The 13800-nt window shown below is 32.4% G+C and overlaps 1 protein-coding gene and 1 pseudogene across 5 annotated transcripts; both read right to left on the bottom strand.

The window, feature by feature from the left end:
* Positions 1-169: 169 nt before the first annotated feature.
* Positions 170-6017, bottom strand: LOC118037818 (alpha-glucosidase-like; annotated as a pseudogene).
* Positions 6018-9745: 3728 nt separating this feature from the next.
* On the bottom strand, positions 9746-13453 carry LOC118037833 (ACT domain-containing protein ACR10). 5 transcript variants are annotated; one of them, XR_004685674.2, is made up of 7 exons: positions 12961-13452; positions 12459-12677; positions 11942-12047; positions 11130-11463; positions 10674-10958; positions 10186-10404; positions 9746-10087 (listed from the first exon to the last, which is right to left on the bottom strand). XR_004685674.2 is itself a non-coding variant. In XM_035043944.2 (7 exons), exons 1-6 carry the CDS (start codon positions 13115-13117, stop codon positions 10264-10266), a joined length of 1242 nt encoding a protein of 413 aa, XP_034899835.1. In that variant the 5' UTR covers positions 13118-13453; the 3' UTR covers positions 9746-10127; positions 10237-10263. The 5 variants fall into 5 exon arrangements, 4 of the variants coding, with proteins under 4 accessions (XP_034899835.1, XP_034899837.1, XP_034899833.1 ...); XM_035043944.2 differs by having other exon boundaries at positions 9746-10127; positions 10237-10404; positions 12961-13453; XM_035043946.2 differs by having other exon boundaries at positions 10237-10404; positions 12961-13453.
* Between the last annotated feature and the right edge of the window lie 347 nt (positions 13454-13800).

The following is a 13800-nucleotide window of genomic DNA, read 5'->3' as shown; positions in this document are numbered from 1 at the left end:
CCATGGCTATTGAAGCTTGCTCTTATGCCTGAATTTCCACTTTTTGTTTCTTTACAAGTCTGCAACTCTTACCACTTGAACCCCTTAGTCTTTTATAACCCTATGAATGTTCCTTTACTTCCAATCCATTTTTTACTTAAAGCAAATTCTCCATTTACGTTGTTTGATCTTACCATGTCATGTCTCCTATTATCTCACTACAAAATTTCACTAAGCACCAATTCTTTCCCTCCCCTCCCATCTCCACACTCTCCCCATCATCCAAGAAAACTTCTCCTGTGCTGTTTCCAGTGCTACTAAGAACCCAAGAGATGGAATGCTGTTTTTTGAGCTTCTTTTGTTGTCATGTCTTCTCCTTGCAAGGCCAAGATGTTACCTTCGGAATCATGAATGTTTATATGATATGCAGGTGAACTTAGTTCTATGTATTTTCCTGAATCTACACCAACTGAACTAGAGTAATTAAAGAGGTCAAACCAGTTTCCTACAGGAAAGTAAGCATCTACTGGAGTAGCTCCTGACTTCAGAACAGGTGATACCATCACACCTTTACATGAAGGCTGAGAACCTTCTTAGCTGTTGCGGCAACAGAATCCCAGAGATAAAGCTCTTGCCATGTTTTGTACATATCCGAGTAGTCTCTTGCGAATGGGTAAATAGCACCTAGCTGCATTGTAACACAACTTCAGAAACAATTGTCTAGTGCAGAAAACTTAAGACAATTCGTCATGCTTTCGAAATCCAATCCAGAGAAGCAAAACAAAAATGTAACAACAAATACATGAAACTCAATGTGTTCCAATGCGCATCGGTCTGAATTATGACTAGGACTTCATAACATCTGTAGATGCGCAAAAACCAATGATTTACCTGGATCCAACGACGACAAGTTAAGCTCTTCATTTGTGTCTCTAGCAAAACCGCAAATCTCAACACCAACCATTGGAAATTCCAAACAGTCCAAAATTCAAAATTGTTGGAATGCTGTATATGCTGGATCATCCCATGTTGCAGCATTATCTCCAGTCCAATGTGCAGTGTACTTGCCAGAACCAACAAAAGTTGATCTAGAGAGTACAAAAGGCCTTCTACCAGTTGCAGTTTTCAGACCACAATTGGTGGCTTTAGATTCCAAGTAGCCATGAAGGTTATGAACATTGTCTCAGTAACGCTACCAAAATGGTTTTTAGAGATGTTGCAGGGACAGTTTTGTTATTAATAGGTCGTTGAATACATGCATTGTTAATCCTACAAGGAGGATCATCAAGGTTAGATAATGGGGTGGGAGGGGAAGTTATGCAATTTGATGTCTCATTCATATCAATCCAGACGCCATCAAAGGGAAGAGGGTCTTGGAATATCTTCATCTCATTACTCCAAAATTCTCTGTCAGCTAGATTTACAAATCAGGAAAATAGACTGAATCCAGGCCACACTGCTGTGAAGCATGTTACAACTATATATTTATGAAATAAATAGATAAGACCAAGCCTAGAAAGCAGTCCGTGAAGAAGCTCAGAAGTATCTAATATCAAACTTGAAGTTGTTGTTTTAATTATTTTTCTAGTTAATTTTAAATTTTAATTATTTGTTTTTAATTAGTATTGAAGAATCCTAATGTTAGATGGATTCTAAGGATTTTAGTTTTAATTAGAAATATTTTTTTTTCCATAAAGAATTTTAAGACTAATATAAATAGAGGTGTCTAGTTTATTTTGAAATAGAGATTATTATTGACACTTTTAATAAAACACATGGAGTTTTTTTTTTTTTTTTAATTTCTCTACAATTGAGGTCTGAAATCGTAAGGCTTGAGAACCTTAGCTTCTATACATGCTACACGTCGCGTCAATTGGTATCTTGGCCTCTTTGGTGGATGGAGATGGTAGCAACCCACTCTGTGATGCGAGAGTAGAGGCTCTATAGGGTGTTGTGCAGGCTTAAAAGCATAAACTAAATTGTTTAGAGCAAACCATAGCAGATCTAACTCGAATAATGGGTAACACAAATAAGGATCGTAAAGAGGAGATAAACTTTCCTGGAGACATGCCTCGAGATAGGCCGAATCCCAAACCTATTCCTGAAGATCCACCTAGATAACCAATTGCCTATATAGGAGGTGATGGTGGAGATGAATTTGATGGGGATCGTAGGGCCTTAGCATTCCAAGATAGACCATTGTAACAAACACATTATTTTTGTATCAAGATAAAAATCCCGACATTCAAATGGAGATTTGAACATAAAATAATTTCTTGATTTGGTCATTGAATATGATAAAGTTAAGGAGTACTCAAGTTTCTCGAAAGAGAAAATGGTGAAACTGGTCACATATAACCCAAAAGGTGGAGCTTTTTCTTAGTGGAAAAGTCAGACAAATACATAGTTAAGAGAAGGAAGACGAGCTATTACATCATAGACGTACATAAGGCAGTTGTTGCATTATAGATTCCTTCATCTTGAATATGAGAAATATTTGTTTCAACGATATCAGGATTGTTCACAAGGTAATAAATTTGTCAATGAGTATATCACTAAATCCCAAATGTTGGCAGAACATAACAAGCTCCAAGAGACAGAGAATCAGCAGATTGCAAGATTTATGAGAGGATCAAAACTAGCAATCTAAGATAAGATCGAAGTGTAAATGTTATTTATGCTCTCTGAGGTGAGGATTGAGGCATTAAAAGTTAAGATACTAATCAAAGAGAAGGCTAGTAGTAGTAGTATATTTGAGAGATCTGATCCTTTTAGGGGTTTGTATAATAAGAAAAACAGATTTAATCCTATTAATAAAGGGAAGGCAATACAACCATCACAGCCAACTTTAATGAGACCCAATACTACTAAACTTGACAAGACTTCAAAAGAACAAGTTGAAATGAACAATTTGAATAACCCTTATATCATACTAATGATTGCCAAATGCTTTAAATGTAGAGAACCAGGACATTGCTCTAGTGATTATGGGAGATAAAAATCAATCAATTTGATCAAATGGTAGTATGAGCCACAACCCTCCAACAAAGAGAGCAAGCGGTGTGAACTTAATGGGGGTGACCGAAAACATTTGTATAAGTATGACAATAATGATGATGATGATGATGATGATGATGATGATGAAAGACAAAACTATGTGATTAAGAAAATGATGCTAACACCAAAGATTATTGAGAATTTGTGACAAAACAGGTTATTTTTACTTGTTGCACCATAAATAAGAACTTGTTTGATTTAATTTTTTATAGATGGAGTTGTAAAAATATTATTGGTAAACATATTGTTGATAAATTGAAACTACAACTAGAACCTCATCTTAAACCTTACAAGATTAGAAGGATTAAGTAAATATGTGATATAAGGATAAACCACTTGTAGAGCACCATTTTCCATTGGAAAATATAGGAATGAGATGTATTGTAATGTGGTAGTTATGGATGCATGTAGTTTAATCTTTGTTAGGCCTTAGTAATATGGTATGAATGCAAAACACCTGGGTGGAAATATTATGTACATGATTAAAAAAAATGGTTACTCTTATACCTTTAAAGGGAGAATTCAATCCTAAAGCTTTTAAAGTATAGGGAAAGGCTTTCCTTACAATAACTAGTTCAAAACTTAAGGTGCAAGTAGAGGTACAAGAAACTAGGTAAAATCATGTATTGGTTGTGAAAGTATTAATGAATGAACAAGCAAAGAAGAAAAGAGTAGGCATTCCTAAAGCAAGTAAGCTTTTATTTGCAAAGTTTGAGGAGATTATACTTGATGAATTGTTAGATGAATTGCCACCAATGAGAAACATCTATTATATTGATTTTATGTCAAGAGCTAGCCTTCCAAAACTATTACATTATCAAATGAGTCTCAATAAAGGTGAGATATTAAAGGAGAATGTGAAAAAGTTATTGAGAAAGGGGCGATCCAAAAGAGTTTAATTCCTTATGAAGATCTAGCATTATTATCTAAATAAGGATAATAGTTAGCGCATATGTGTGGACAGTAACACGATTAATAAAATAACAATGAGATATAAATTTTTGATTCCTCGATTAGATGACATACTTGATCAATTCCATGGGGCATCAATCTTTACCAAGATTGACTTAAGTGGTTATTATCATATTCAGATTCGATTGGGTAATGAGTGGAAGACAGCTTTCAAAACAAAAAAGAGATTGTATAAGTGGTTGGTTATGTCTTTTGGGCTATCTAACCCACTGAGTATTTTTTAAAAGGGTGATGAATCAGGTCTTACATTCTTTTATAAATAAATTTATGGTTGTTTATTTCAATGATATATTGATTTATTGTGGATCTGAGATTGATCATATTGAACACTTGAGAAAGGTGTTTGGGGTGCTTGTGGAAGATAAATTATATATGAATCCAAACAAGTGTAGTTTTATGAGTGATAAGCTATTATTTTCAAGATTTAATGTTAGTGTAGAGGGCATATATGTTGATGAGGAGAAGGTTCAAGCCATTGAGATCAACTAGCTCCTAAAACAATTATTGAGGTTTGTAGTTTTCATGGATTAGCTACTTTCAATCGGTGATTCATTAGAAATTTCATTAATATTGTGACATATATTATTGAATGCAAAAGGGAAAATTTGATTAGAGAGAAAAGACAGAAAAGAGCTTTGCATTAACCAAAGAAAAAAATAAGTAATGCTCTAATTTTGGCACTTCTAGATTTTGACAAACTATTTAAGGTAAAATATGACGCTTGTGGTGTTGGGATTGGTATAGTTCTATCCTAAAAGAAAAGATGCATGGCATTTTTTAGTTAGAAATTGATTGATGTCAGGTTAAAATGGTCTACAAAAAACAAAGAGTTCTATGTTGTTTTTCAAACTCTTAAGAAGTGGGAGCATTAATTGGTTGGTAAGGCATTTGTGTTGTATTAAGACCATGAGGTGTTGTAATTTTTACTTAATCAGAGTAGAATAAGTAATGACATGCATGTAAGATAAGTCACTTGCCTTCAATGGTTTATATTAGAATTGTGTATAAAGATAGAGTTCATAACAAAGTTATTGATACTTTAAGTAGAAGAGTAGCCTTACTGGTTGCTCTAATGGAAGAGATCACTATATTTGATTATTTGAAAGATTTGTATGAACATGATGAGGATTTTGGTGAGATTTGAAAGAAGTGTCAGAATCTTCTTGTTGATGACTTTTAAATTTATGATGGATTTCTAATGAAAAGTAATCAACTTTACATTCATCAATCTTCATTGTGAGAGAAAATGATTCAGGATTTGTATTGAGAAGGTTTAGCTAGTCATTTATGGAGACAAAAAACTACTAATGTTGTAATTGACAAATATTATTGGCTTCATTTAAAACATGATATAGTGAATTTGTGCAAAAAATATTGTATTTGTCAAACTGTTAAGGGACAAGCATGGAATACACCTATATGCCTTTGCTTATTCTTATAAGAGGACTTGTCTATGAATTTTCATAATGCTTATCAACTTACCTGATAATATGATTATTTTCATAATGTGTCAGACATTTATCATTTTTATAATGATTAGCCTTTGTATTCAGAGTTTGGAAATGGCTCGAGGTCAAGTCTTTCACGAGTAGAGAGGATTAATGTGGAGCTTGTTACAACTATATTTATGAACAAGATAAATAAAATCAAGTCTAAAATGAAATCCATGAAGAAACTAGAAACATCTAGCTTAAAGTTGTAGTTTTAATTATTTTTCTAGTTAGTTTTGGATTTTAATTATTTATTTTTAATTAGTATTTAGAAATCTTAATGTTAGATGAATTATATTCAATTACATAAATTTTAATTAGAAGTCTTTTTCCATAAAGAATTTTAAAATTAATATAATTAGAGATCTCCAATTTATTTTGAAAAAAAAATTATTATTAAAATTTTTAATAAAACATCCTAGAACTCTCACTTATATCCATGCTATATACCGCCTCAAATTCATCAGTGTAAAAGTAGCCATCACGTTTAACAAAAATATTAGCCTGCGTTCCTCTCATGTAATGTCATCACTTATCGAACACATCAACATTTAACTCAAAAAAAAAAAAAAATCAACATTTAACTAACAAACATTCACTTAAATTAAAGATCAAACACTCGATTGTGAAAAACAATACATGTACGGCCACTCAAAATGTTACAGCAGCAGCAAGTGTAGCTAAAAAAATTGAAATGCCACGTCGACGATCCCAACTGAAGATAGATACCATGTCGACGATCTGATATGTTAACATCTCTCACGTCAACTTCAGGCAACCATACAGTATATGAGGAAATCTTCCTTCAATAGTGAGACATCTGGAATTTGAAGATAAATATCATGCTTGGACAAAGTATTTCTAGCTATGGGAAAATGACAATTAGTGTATTAGGATATCAAGATATTTAGAATATATATTTTTGTAGCATAGTTATCTGTTTAATTCTATTAAAATCTCCTATGATACATTTTTTATGAAGATCTTGTGTTTTTAATTAAGATAATTAGATGTTTGTGATTTTATCATCGAAGCCCCTTCATCCATCCATGGTCAAGCCGGTTTTCTATTAATTTTGAATTTTAAATAAAATAAAAAGAATGTGTTATCGTTTTAGTTTTAAAATAAATAAAATTATAAATTCAAAATAAAATTATATTATAAAAAAAATTAATCTTTTATTATTAATATATAAGCTACAATTTGTAATTTTTTAATTTTTTTTTTCAAATTTTAACTACAAAAATTAATACAATATCAAACACATATTTAATAATTATTAAGGCGGAAAAAAAAATGATCGGAAGGACTAACTTGATCATCTTTTGTATGGGGTGTAAATAAGTTTAATTTCTAGCGTTGGCTAAAGATTGAATCGGTGACATCTTAATTTAGAAATTATTTTTTTGTTTTCAAATTTATTTTTTAAACAAAAAGTTATCAACTGAATAGCTAGCCGTTTGTCTTACTTTAAATTATATGAAACGGTTAGATTTAAAAACATCCAACCAAGGACACTCATCCATGTCCACAACTTGAAATGTCAACATCTTTCACATCAACTTCAGACAACCATACAGTATCCGGGGAGATCTTCCTTAAATAGTGAAACACTAGATTTGTCACTTGTGTTTGGCTATGAGTAGAGTAAAAATTTTTATATATAAAAAATTTTATTAGGGTAAAATTTTTTTTTAATTGTGGGTTATTAGTTTAAGTGGTAATTTAAATAATATAAAAAAATACAACAAGAATAAATAAATTAATAAAAAACAGAAAAAAAATAAAAAAAATATAGAACTTTAAATCATTTGGGTTCAAACAACTTAATGATAACCTAATAGAAGACAAACCTCGAAAATAACAAAGAGAAACTAAAAAAAATAAACAAACTCAGGTGAACTTTCCAAACGTTGTCTAATTTATAAACATGTAACTTGTTAAATCTTATATCCAACTCAATCATAAAGCTGAACTTTTAACCAATTTAACTTTGAATGATGAAATTGTTTAAAAATATTAATGAAAAAAACTTACAAAAGCACAGAAAAAATAGCTAAAAAAATAAGGATAAAATTTGAGAGAAAAAACTAAGGATGATGAAATTTGAAAAAAAAAAACAAATGATTCAAAACAAAATAAATAACAATTAAAAGAATGAGTACAAAATTTTAAAAGATTAAAAAATCATAAAGAGTGAAATTAAAAAAAAAATTATAATTTGATAGATTATTTATAGATTAAAAAATGATAGGTGTGAAATTTTAAAAAAAGTATACAAAACTAACCCAATAGAATCAAACCTAAAAAAAAAAGATAAAAAAATGAGAACACATCAGCTTAAAAAAAAAAAAGTAAATCTAAACGAATCTTCTAAACTTGATCTAATCTCTAAAACCTAAAATTTGTGAAATCTTGAACCCATGCTCAATTAAGAAGCTTAACTCTTAAAAAATTTAATTTTAAAGGAAGAAATCGTGAAAAACATATTAATAAAAAAAACATACAAAAAAAAAAAAGCAACAATAACAATAAAGATAAAATTTGAATAGGAAAAAATCCAAGGAAGATGAAATTTGTAAAAACAAAAATAATTAAAAAAATATCTCAAATAAAATAAATAGCAACTAAAAAAAATGAAGATCAAATCTGAAAAATAAAAGAAGTATAAGAGGTGAAATTGAAAAACATTTGAATTTGATAGATTATTTATAAATTAAAAAATAATAGGAGTGAAATTAAAAAATATTTGTAAATTGATATATTATTTATAAATTAAAAAAATAGCAGGGGTTGCAATTAAAAAACATTTATAATTTGATAGATTATCTATATATTTAAAAAAATATATAGAGAGTGAAATTGATAGATTATTTATAAAAAACACTTGTAATTTCATAACTTATTCTAAAATATATAAAAATAAAAAATAAAAAGGATAGAGACCAAACATGAACAAAAAAGAAATTGAAGGGGTTGCTCTGAAATTTTGTATAAGTTGCCTAAATTTCAAGGTAAAGAGAGAGAAGAAGAGGAAATAATGATCTCTAATGCCAAACTAGTAGCGCTTCTAATACACATGTTATACCAGCATGTAGATGACATTAAGATTTTTCAAACGACACCCTGAAAAAGTCATATATGGTGATCGGACGATCCCTCATGCCCTGTCTAAATAGCATGGGGGCCTACCATACATGCCAATAAGTGTTTTCTAAGAATATTTAATATATACCAATTACAATAATATCCTTGAGCAACCTCAAAATCTACAACAAAACCAATATAAAATGATCAACATACCATTATAAGAGCGCTATATTGTTTTTTTTTTTTTAATCTTAAAAGGCATCAAAGTAATTTAATTATTCTAAAAAAAATAAAAGGACAAAAACACTCACAAGGCAAAAGCATAAGATTTTTTTTATTTCAAGGTCAAAGTAGTAATTTTATTGTGCATAAAAAGAGGAAATGACAAATATAACCCCATATAATATGCTAAAGATAATTATATCACGATGAAAAGACAATCTTACTTACCCCAAAACTTACTTCATTATCTTTTTTTAAGGGAATAATTGTAATTGTAATATTATAATTAATAGTAATTTGTGTCTTGATGCATAGTAATATTACTAAGGGGATTATTTTATTTTTTTTTTGGATAATTTGGAATTTGAAGAGAGGGCTTCTGATCTCTGACTTGCTTGATTTTGATTGAGATAAACATCATATAGGGGAAAAAAAAATACTTCACTTGCAAAATGACAACTTGTGTTTTAGTATTCCTAGATATTTAGAATATAGATGTTTATTTTATTTTTAATTCTTGATATCCAAATCATATACTATTTGATGTGACAACGATATTTTCTATGTAGGAAACCTTATTTAATAAGATGCACACAGGAACCAGGGCATTCCTTGGAAAACAGGGCATCAGCTCTGCATTAAGGGCAAACAGACGACCATAACAAATGAATTGAGCTTAGGAAATAGTATACAGAGAAAATGAAAGAAAGATGACCTTGAAGCAATCTCCATTAAGCCTTTCTTTTTTCCTTTTTTGATTATGCCATTAAATTCCTTCAAGGAGATAAGGTTAACACAAGCATTTTCTGTAGAGACGCAATAGATGGATGTAAAAGGATAGGCAAGCACCTTTGAGAGGCAGAAAGCATTGTTAGGCTAGGAGGAAACAGGAAGAAAATAAATCTGCTAAAACAGCTTGTGCACACATTGGCCAATGGAAGAGTAAGAAACAAAACATAGGAGATTAATATACAAGAATGTGCTGCGCAGCTGATATGCTATTAGTTTGACATGGAGAGATTCTGTACTGCTCCTTCTATTGGCACAACAGACTTCAAAACTACATGTTCTACATACAGTTTATGTACAGAGGGGACTCTAAAAGAGTACTGGTAATGGTTTTGAACTGAGCAAGCTGTGAAGGAGAGGAATCTGAGTTACAGCAAGCATCCACCATCAGAAACGCTTCTTGCATGCCAGATTGGTAATGTTATGGCTCCGTATTTTTGTCTGCGACGATGCGTATAATACCATGTCAGCTTCCCTCTTCCTATCTCCTGCCAACAAGTTCTCCTCGTTTAGTTTGCGTTACAGGAGCTGCAAATATTGACGTATAACAACATAAACTTTCAATGAGATATAGCCCATGATTTACAGTGCATAAAAGTCATTAGCAGGGGAAGTACACTGCACAATAGACCGTCACCGTGCATGGAAGGATATCCAGAATTGTTCATTGCTCCCAACCCATTAACTTCTTCCAAACTTGTTCCTCAATTTTGCTTCTAGGTACAGCCAAGTCTTCCCCTTCATCAAGTAAGACTCTGTACACTTCGAATTCCCGATCTCCAATCATGCGCCTTCTAATCTCAGCCTGGAAAGACAAACAGGATATAACATTTCCTCTGGAAGAACAATAAACAATAACTACTTAGTTTACAAAATGCATATATATATACATATATACACATACACATTCCCACAGTTTCAGACATAATGCATAGTGAAGTTCAGAAATCTGGGGAAAGCATCTCATATGAATAAAGAAAAGATGCCTCTAGTTATTGACAGGGAAAGGCCAAAAGTGATATCATGCAGGAATTGCCAAGACTATCTGAGCTTATTCAGCAAGTGGAAAAGTACCGAGAAAATGCATGTGTTAAGCATCTTCAGGGCAAGAGTGATGTCATGAAAAACAAGAGGCCGGCCCTTGCCAGATAACTCCACAGGATTCGCCACCAGCAGCTCAGTATCAGGACCACGGCTAACAGTGGCTACTCGGAGAGGGCGCACTAGTTCCATCTCCAAACGAGAGGACAATGCTTTCTGCTTTTTAGGATCAACTATCTTCTTCCCATCGGTTTGCATGAGAAACAAGTCAATATCACAGGCCCTACCGTGATTCATGGAAAAACGCCCATATGAAATCTGGTCATACAAGCAGTAATTAGTTTCTCCGGAAAGATTCAGCAAAAACATTAGAAAAACAATGCAAAAGGTGTTTCCTCCAAAGAGAATGAAGCATCTGACTTGCGTGAATAGCAAACATGACAGAGTTGTCCATTAATGTATTTTCAAAATCTCATATCAGTAGTCTACCTGTATATTACAATCCTTTAGAGTCCTCATTATGTCATAAAGAAGACCTTTGTGATCTTGGCACACGATTTGGACAAGGGTGTGACCTGGACTCAGCGAGTTGTCCATATTGACAGAAACACTGGTGGAAGTTAGTGAACTAGGGAGTTCATCTGGCATTTCCAATGGGAGAAAGTTTTCTGTGATTGCAGTTGGAAGAAATGAAGATTCCGCTGAACATGCAGTAATTTCAGGGCCAACAATTTCTATTTCACAGCTTATCATGGAATTTCCCGTAACAGCTTTTAAGTGATCGTATGTATCCTCCTTTCTCTTATTTGTATGCAGGAGCTCCCTGATAAAGAAAGACAGTAAGAAATATTACTTTGACAAGAAGATAATCACAAGTTCAAGTGGTTGCATGGCTATGCAAACGGGATTTATAGAAATGTCCATTTTGATTGGTCACATCTTTCTATGAACACACACACAACAAAAATGATCTAGAAGTAGGAACAAAAAACATGGACTGGGAGAAGATGCACCTCTTACGAAAATTTCTCTTCTGGACCCACTCAAATCCTCTGAACGCACAACTATTACAAATCTAAAATGTATAAAATATGGGTATGACAATAAAATTTTCTCAAAAGTCATATCACTAGATGGCAGAATCAGCCAATACATATTGTTTTATATTCAAAATCAGCCGTAAAAGCCAGACATTTTTTCAGTCAAAATTGTTAAAAAGTTGAATCCACATCATGTCCTAATTGCAAAAAAAAAAAAAAAAAATGGCGTAGTTTGGAGGAGAGATGTCGAAAATTCAAAACCTGGTGTCTGTAATGAAGAATAGGTCGATCACTCTCCCATCTGGTGTCGTGGATACCTTCACTTTTTTTATAGTGAGTTCAAGCTCACAAAGCACACTGGTCACATCTGCAAAGCAAACCCTCAGGAACTCGGTAACCAATTAAAAACCAGAAGCATTCCAATTTTCTAAATTCTCCAATAAAACATGAAAATCACAAGGGGGGCATGCTAGTATCTGACAACTTTATGCCAAATGCCAAGTATATGCAAAGGTTTTTACAGGGAACATGATTCCTTCATATTACATATGATTGCTGAATTTATAGAATATGAATCGCAAACGTGGAAACACGTGACAAGCTAAGCTTTTTGAAGAACAAAAGGCAATTAAAAGTAACTATGAATCAGAACCCCTCGGCAATCACCTTAGCATCACAAAAAACATATATGAGCAGAAAAATAGACAATCAAAAGATTGAACAAGGAAGATCAAATAGAGAAGAATCGAATCCAGAAAATCCAAGAAAAAGTCAGTACCATGTAAAAGCCCTCTTCTGTCTTGACAAGATAACTTCAACAGAAAGACATCAGGTGGTCTTGGAGGCTGCAATTCTGAACGGTAAAAAGACAACCCAGAAGCTGAGGAACATGAAGGACATGCCTCTACTAGTCTCTTCTTCAATAAACCCCACCTTGTTGTTGATTTGCCAACCACCCAAAACACTAAGTAGCACCATTTTCCATCCGTAGACACATCTTCACCACATCAAAAACATCCAAAATCAAAACAAAAATCAGGTTATTTTTTTACGCAAACTCATCCCTACCAGAAAACTAAGAAATCACACTTTGTTTTTGACAAAATTGGAGGCTAAAAGTGTGAAAGAAAAAAAAAGAGTAAAAGAAGCTCAATTTAGCATCTGGGCTGCTTACAGAACAGCAGAAAAGAAAAAGAAAAAGAAAAGGAAAATATTGAGCTGAAGAAAACTACTACTAAGACAAACTCTAAGAATGGAAATTTTTTCCCTGTGGTCCTTACCTCCTCTAACAATGCTGAGACCAAAGAAGAGAATGATACGGCATAAATCACAACCAAGACCAGTCTTGTCAGGACAATTCACAGTGATAACAGTAGGGTCTCCTTCTTTCTCTGATTGCCTAATTATCACTACATCGTCATCATATAAAATTCCCATTTGCTGGTCTTCTTTCTTTCCCTTTTCGTCCTCCTCTTTCTTCTCTTTCTTGAATTTGAGAGTTGGACTTTGTTGCTGCTGCTGCTGTTGTTGTTGGTGTTGGTGGTGGTGGTGGTGGAGGTGGTGGTGTTGGTGGAGGCGGAGGAGTTGTACAGAGGAGGAGGAGGAAGACGAGGAGCAGGTAAAGGAACAGAGAGAAAGAGAGGCAGAAGCCACTGCTGTGTTCGTGTCTCTATCTGCTTTACTTCTGCTTCACTTGTTCTTGTTGTTGCTGTTTCCTTGTCTGTTTTTCTCTTCTTCTCTCTCTCTCTCTCTCTCTTTTTAGGTTTGGTAATTTTGAGGATGGATTGATTGAGATATTAGACACGAGATGATGAGACAGTGGACCAAGATTGAGAAGAATGACAATTTGTTGTCCGAATTTGTTGTCCGTTACATTAAAACTCGTGTTTTTTAAAAAACATTTTTTTATTTATAAATATATTAAAATATTTTTTATTTTAAATATAAGTAAATTAAAATCATAAAACTATTACAAAATATCAATTTAATATTTTTTTCAAAATAAAAATAAATAAGTATATTTGCTCAGTTCATAGAAATTTTTTTCCTAATATCTTCTTTATAAATTTTTTTAGTTTAAAATTAATTTTAATTAGCAGATAATATGTTGATGATTTGTA

The sequence above is a fragment of the Populus alba genome, chromosome 1 (assembly GCF_005239225.2).
Source record: "Populus alba chromosome 1, ASM523922v2, whole genome shotgun sequence".
Classification (NCBI taxonomy): Eukaryota; Viridiplantae; Streptophyta; class Magnoliopsida; order Malpighiales; family Salicaceae; genus Populus; species Populus alba.
The sequence above is the reverse complement of the archived record's forward strand: the minus strand, read 5'-3'. Positions and strand labels throughout refer to the sequence as shown.

Excerpts from the sequence above, each read along its gene's own strand:
- LOC118037833 (XM_035043944.2), bottom strand. The coding sequence starts at position 13,117 with ATGGGAATTTTATATGATGACGATGTAGTGATAATTAGGCAATCAGAG. Across the intron at positions 12,048-12,458 it reads CAGAAGAGGGCTTTTACATG|ATGTGACCAGTGTGCTTTGT; the intron begins GTACTGACTTTT and ends TTTGCTTTGCAG. Across the intron at positions 11,464-11,941 it reads TTCTTCATTACAGACACCAG|GGAGCTCCTGCATACAAATA; the intron begins GTTTTGAATTTT and ends TTTCTTTATCAG.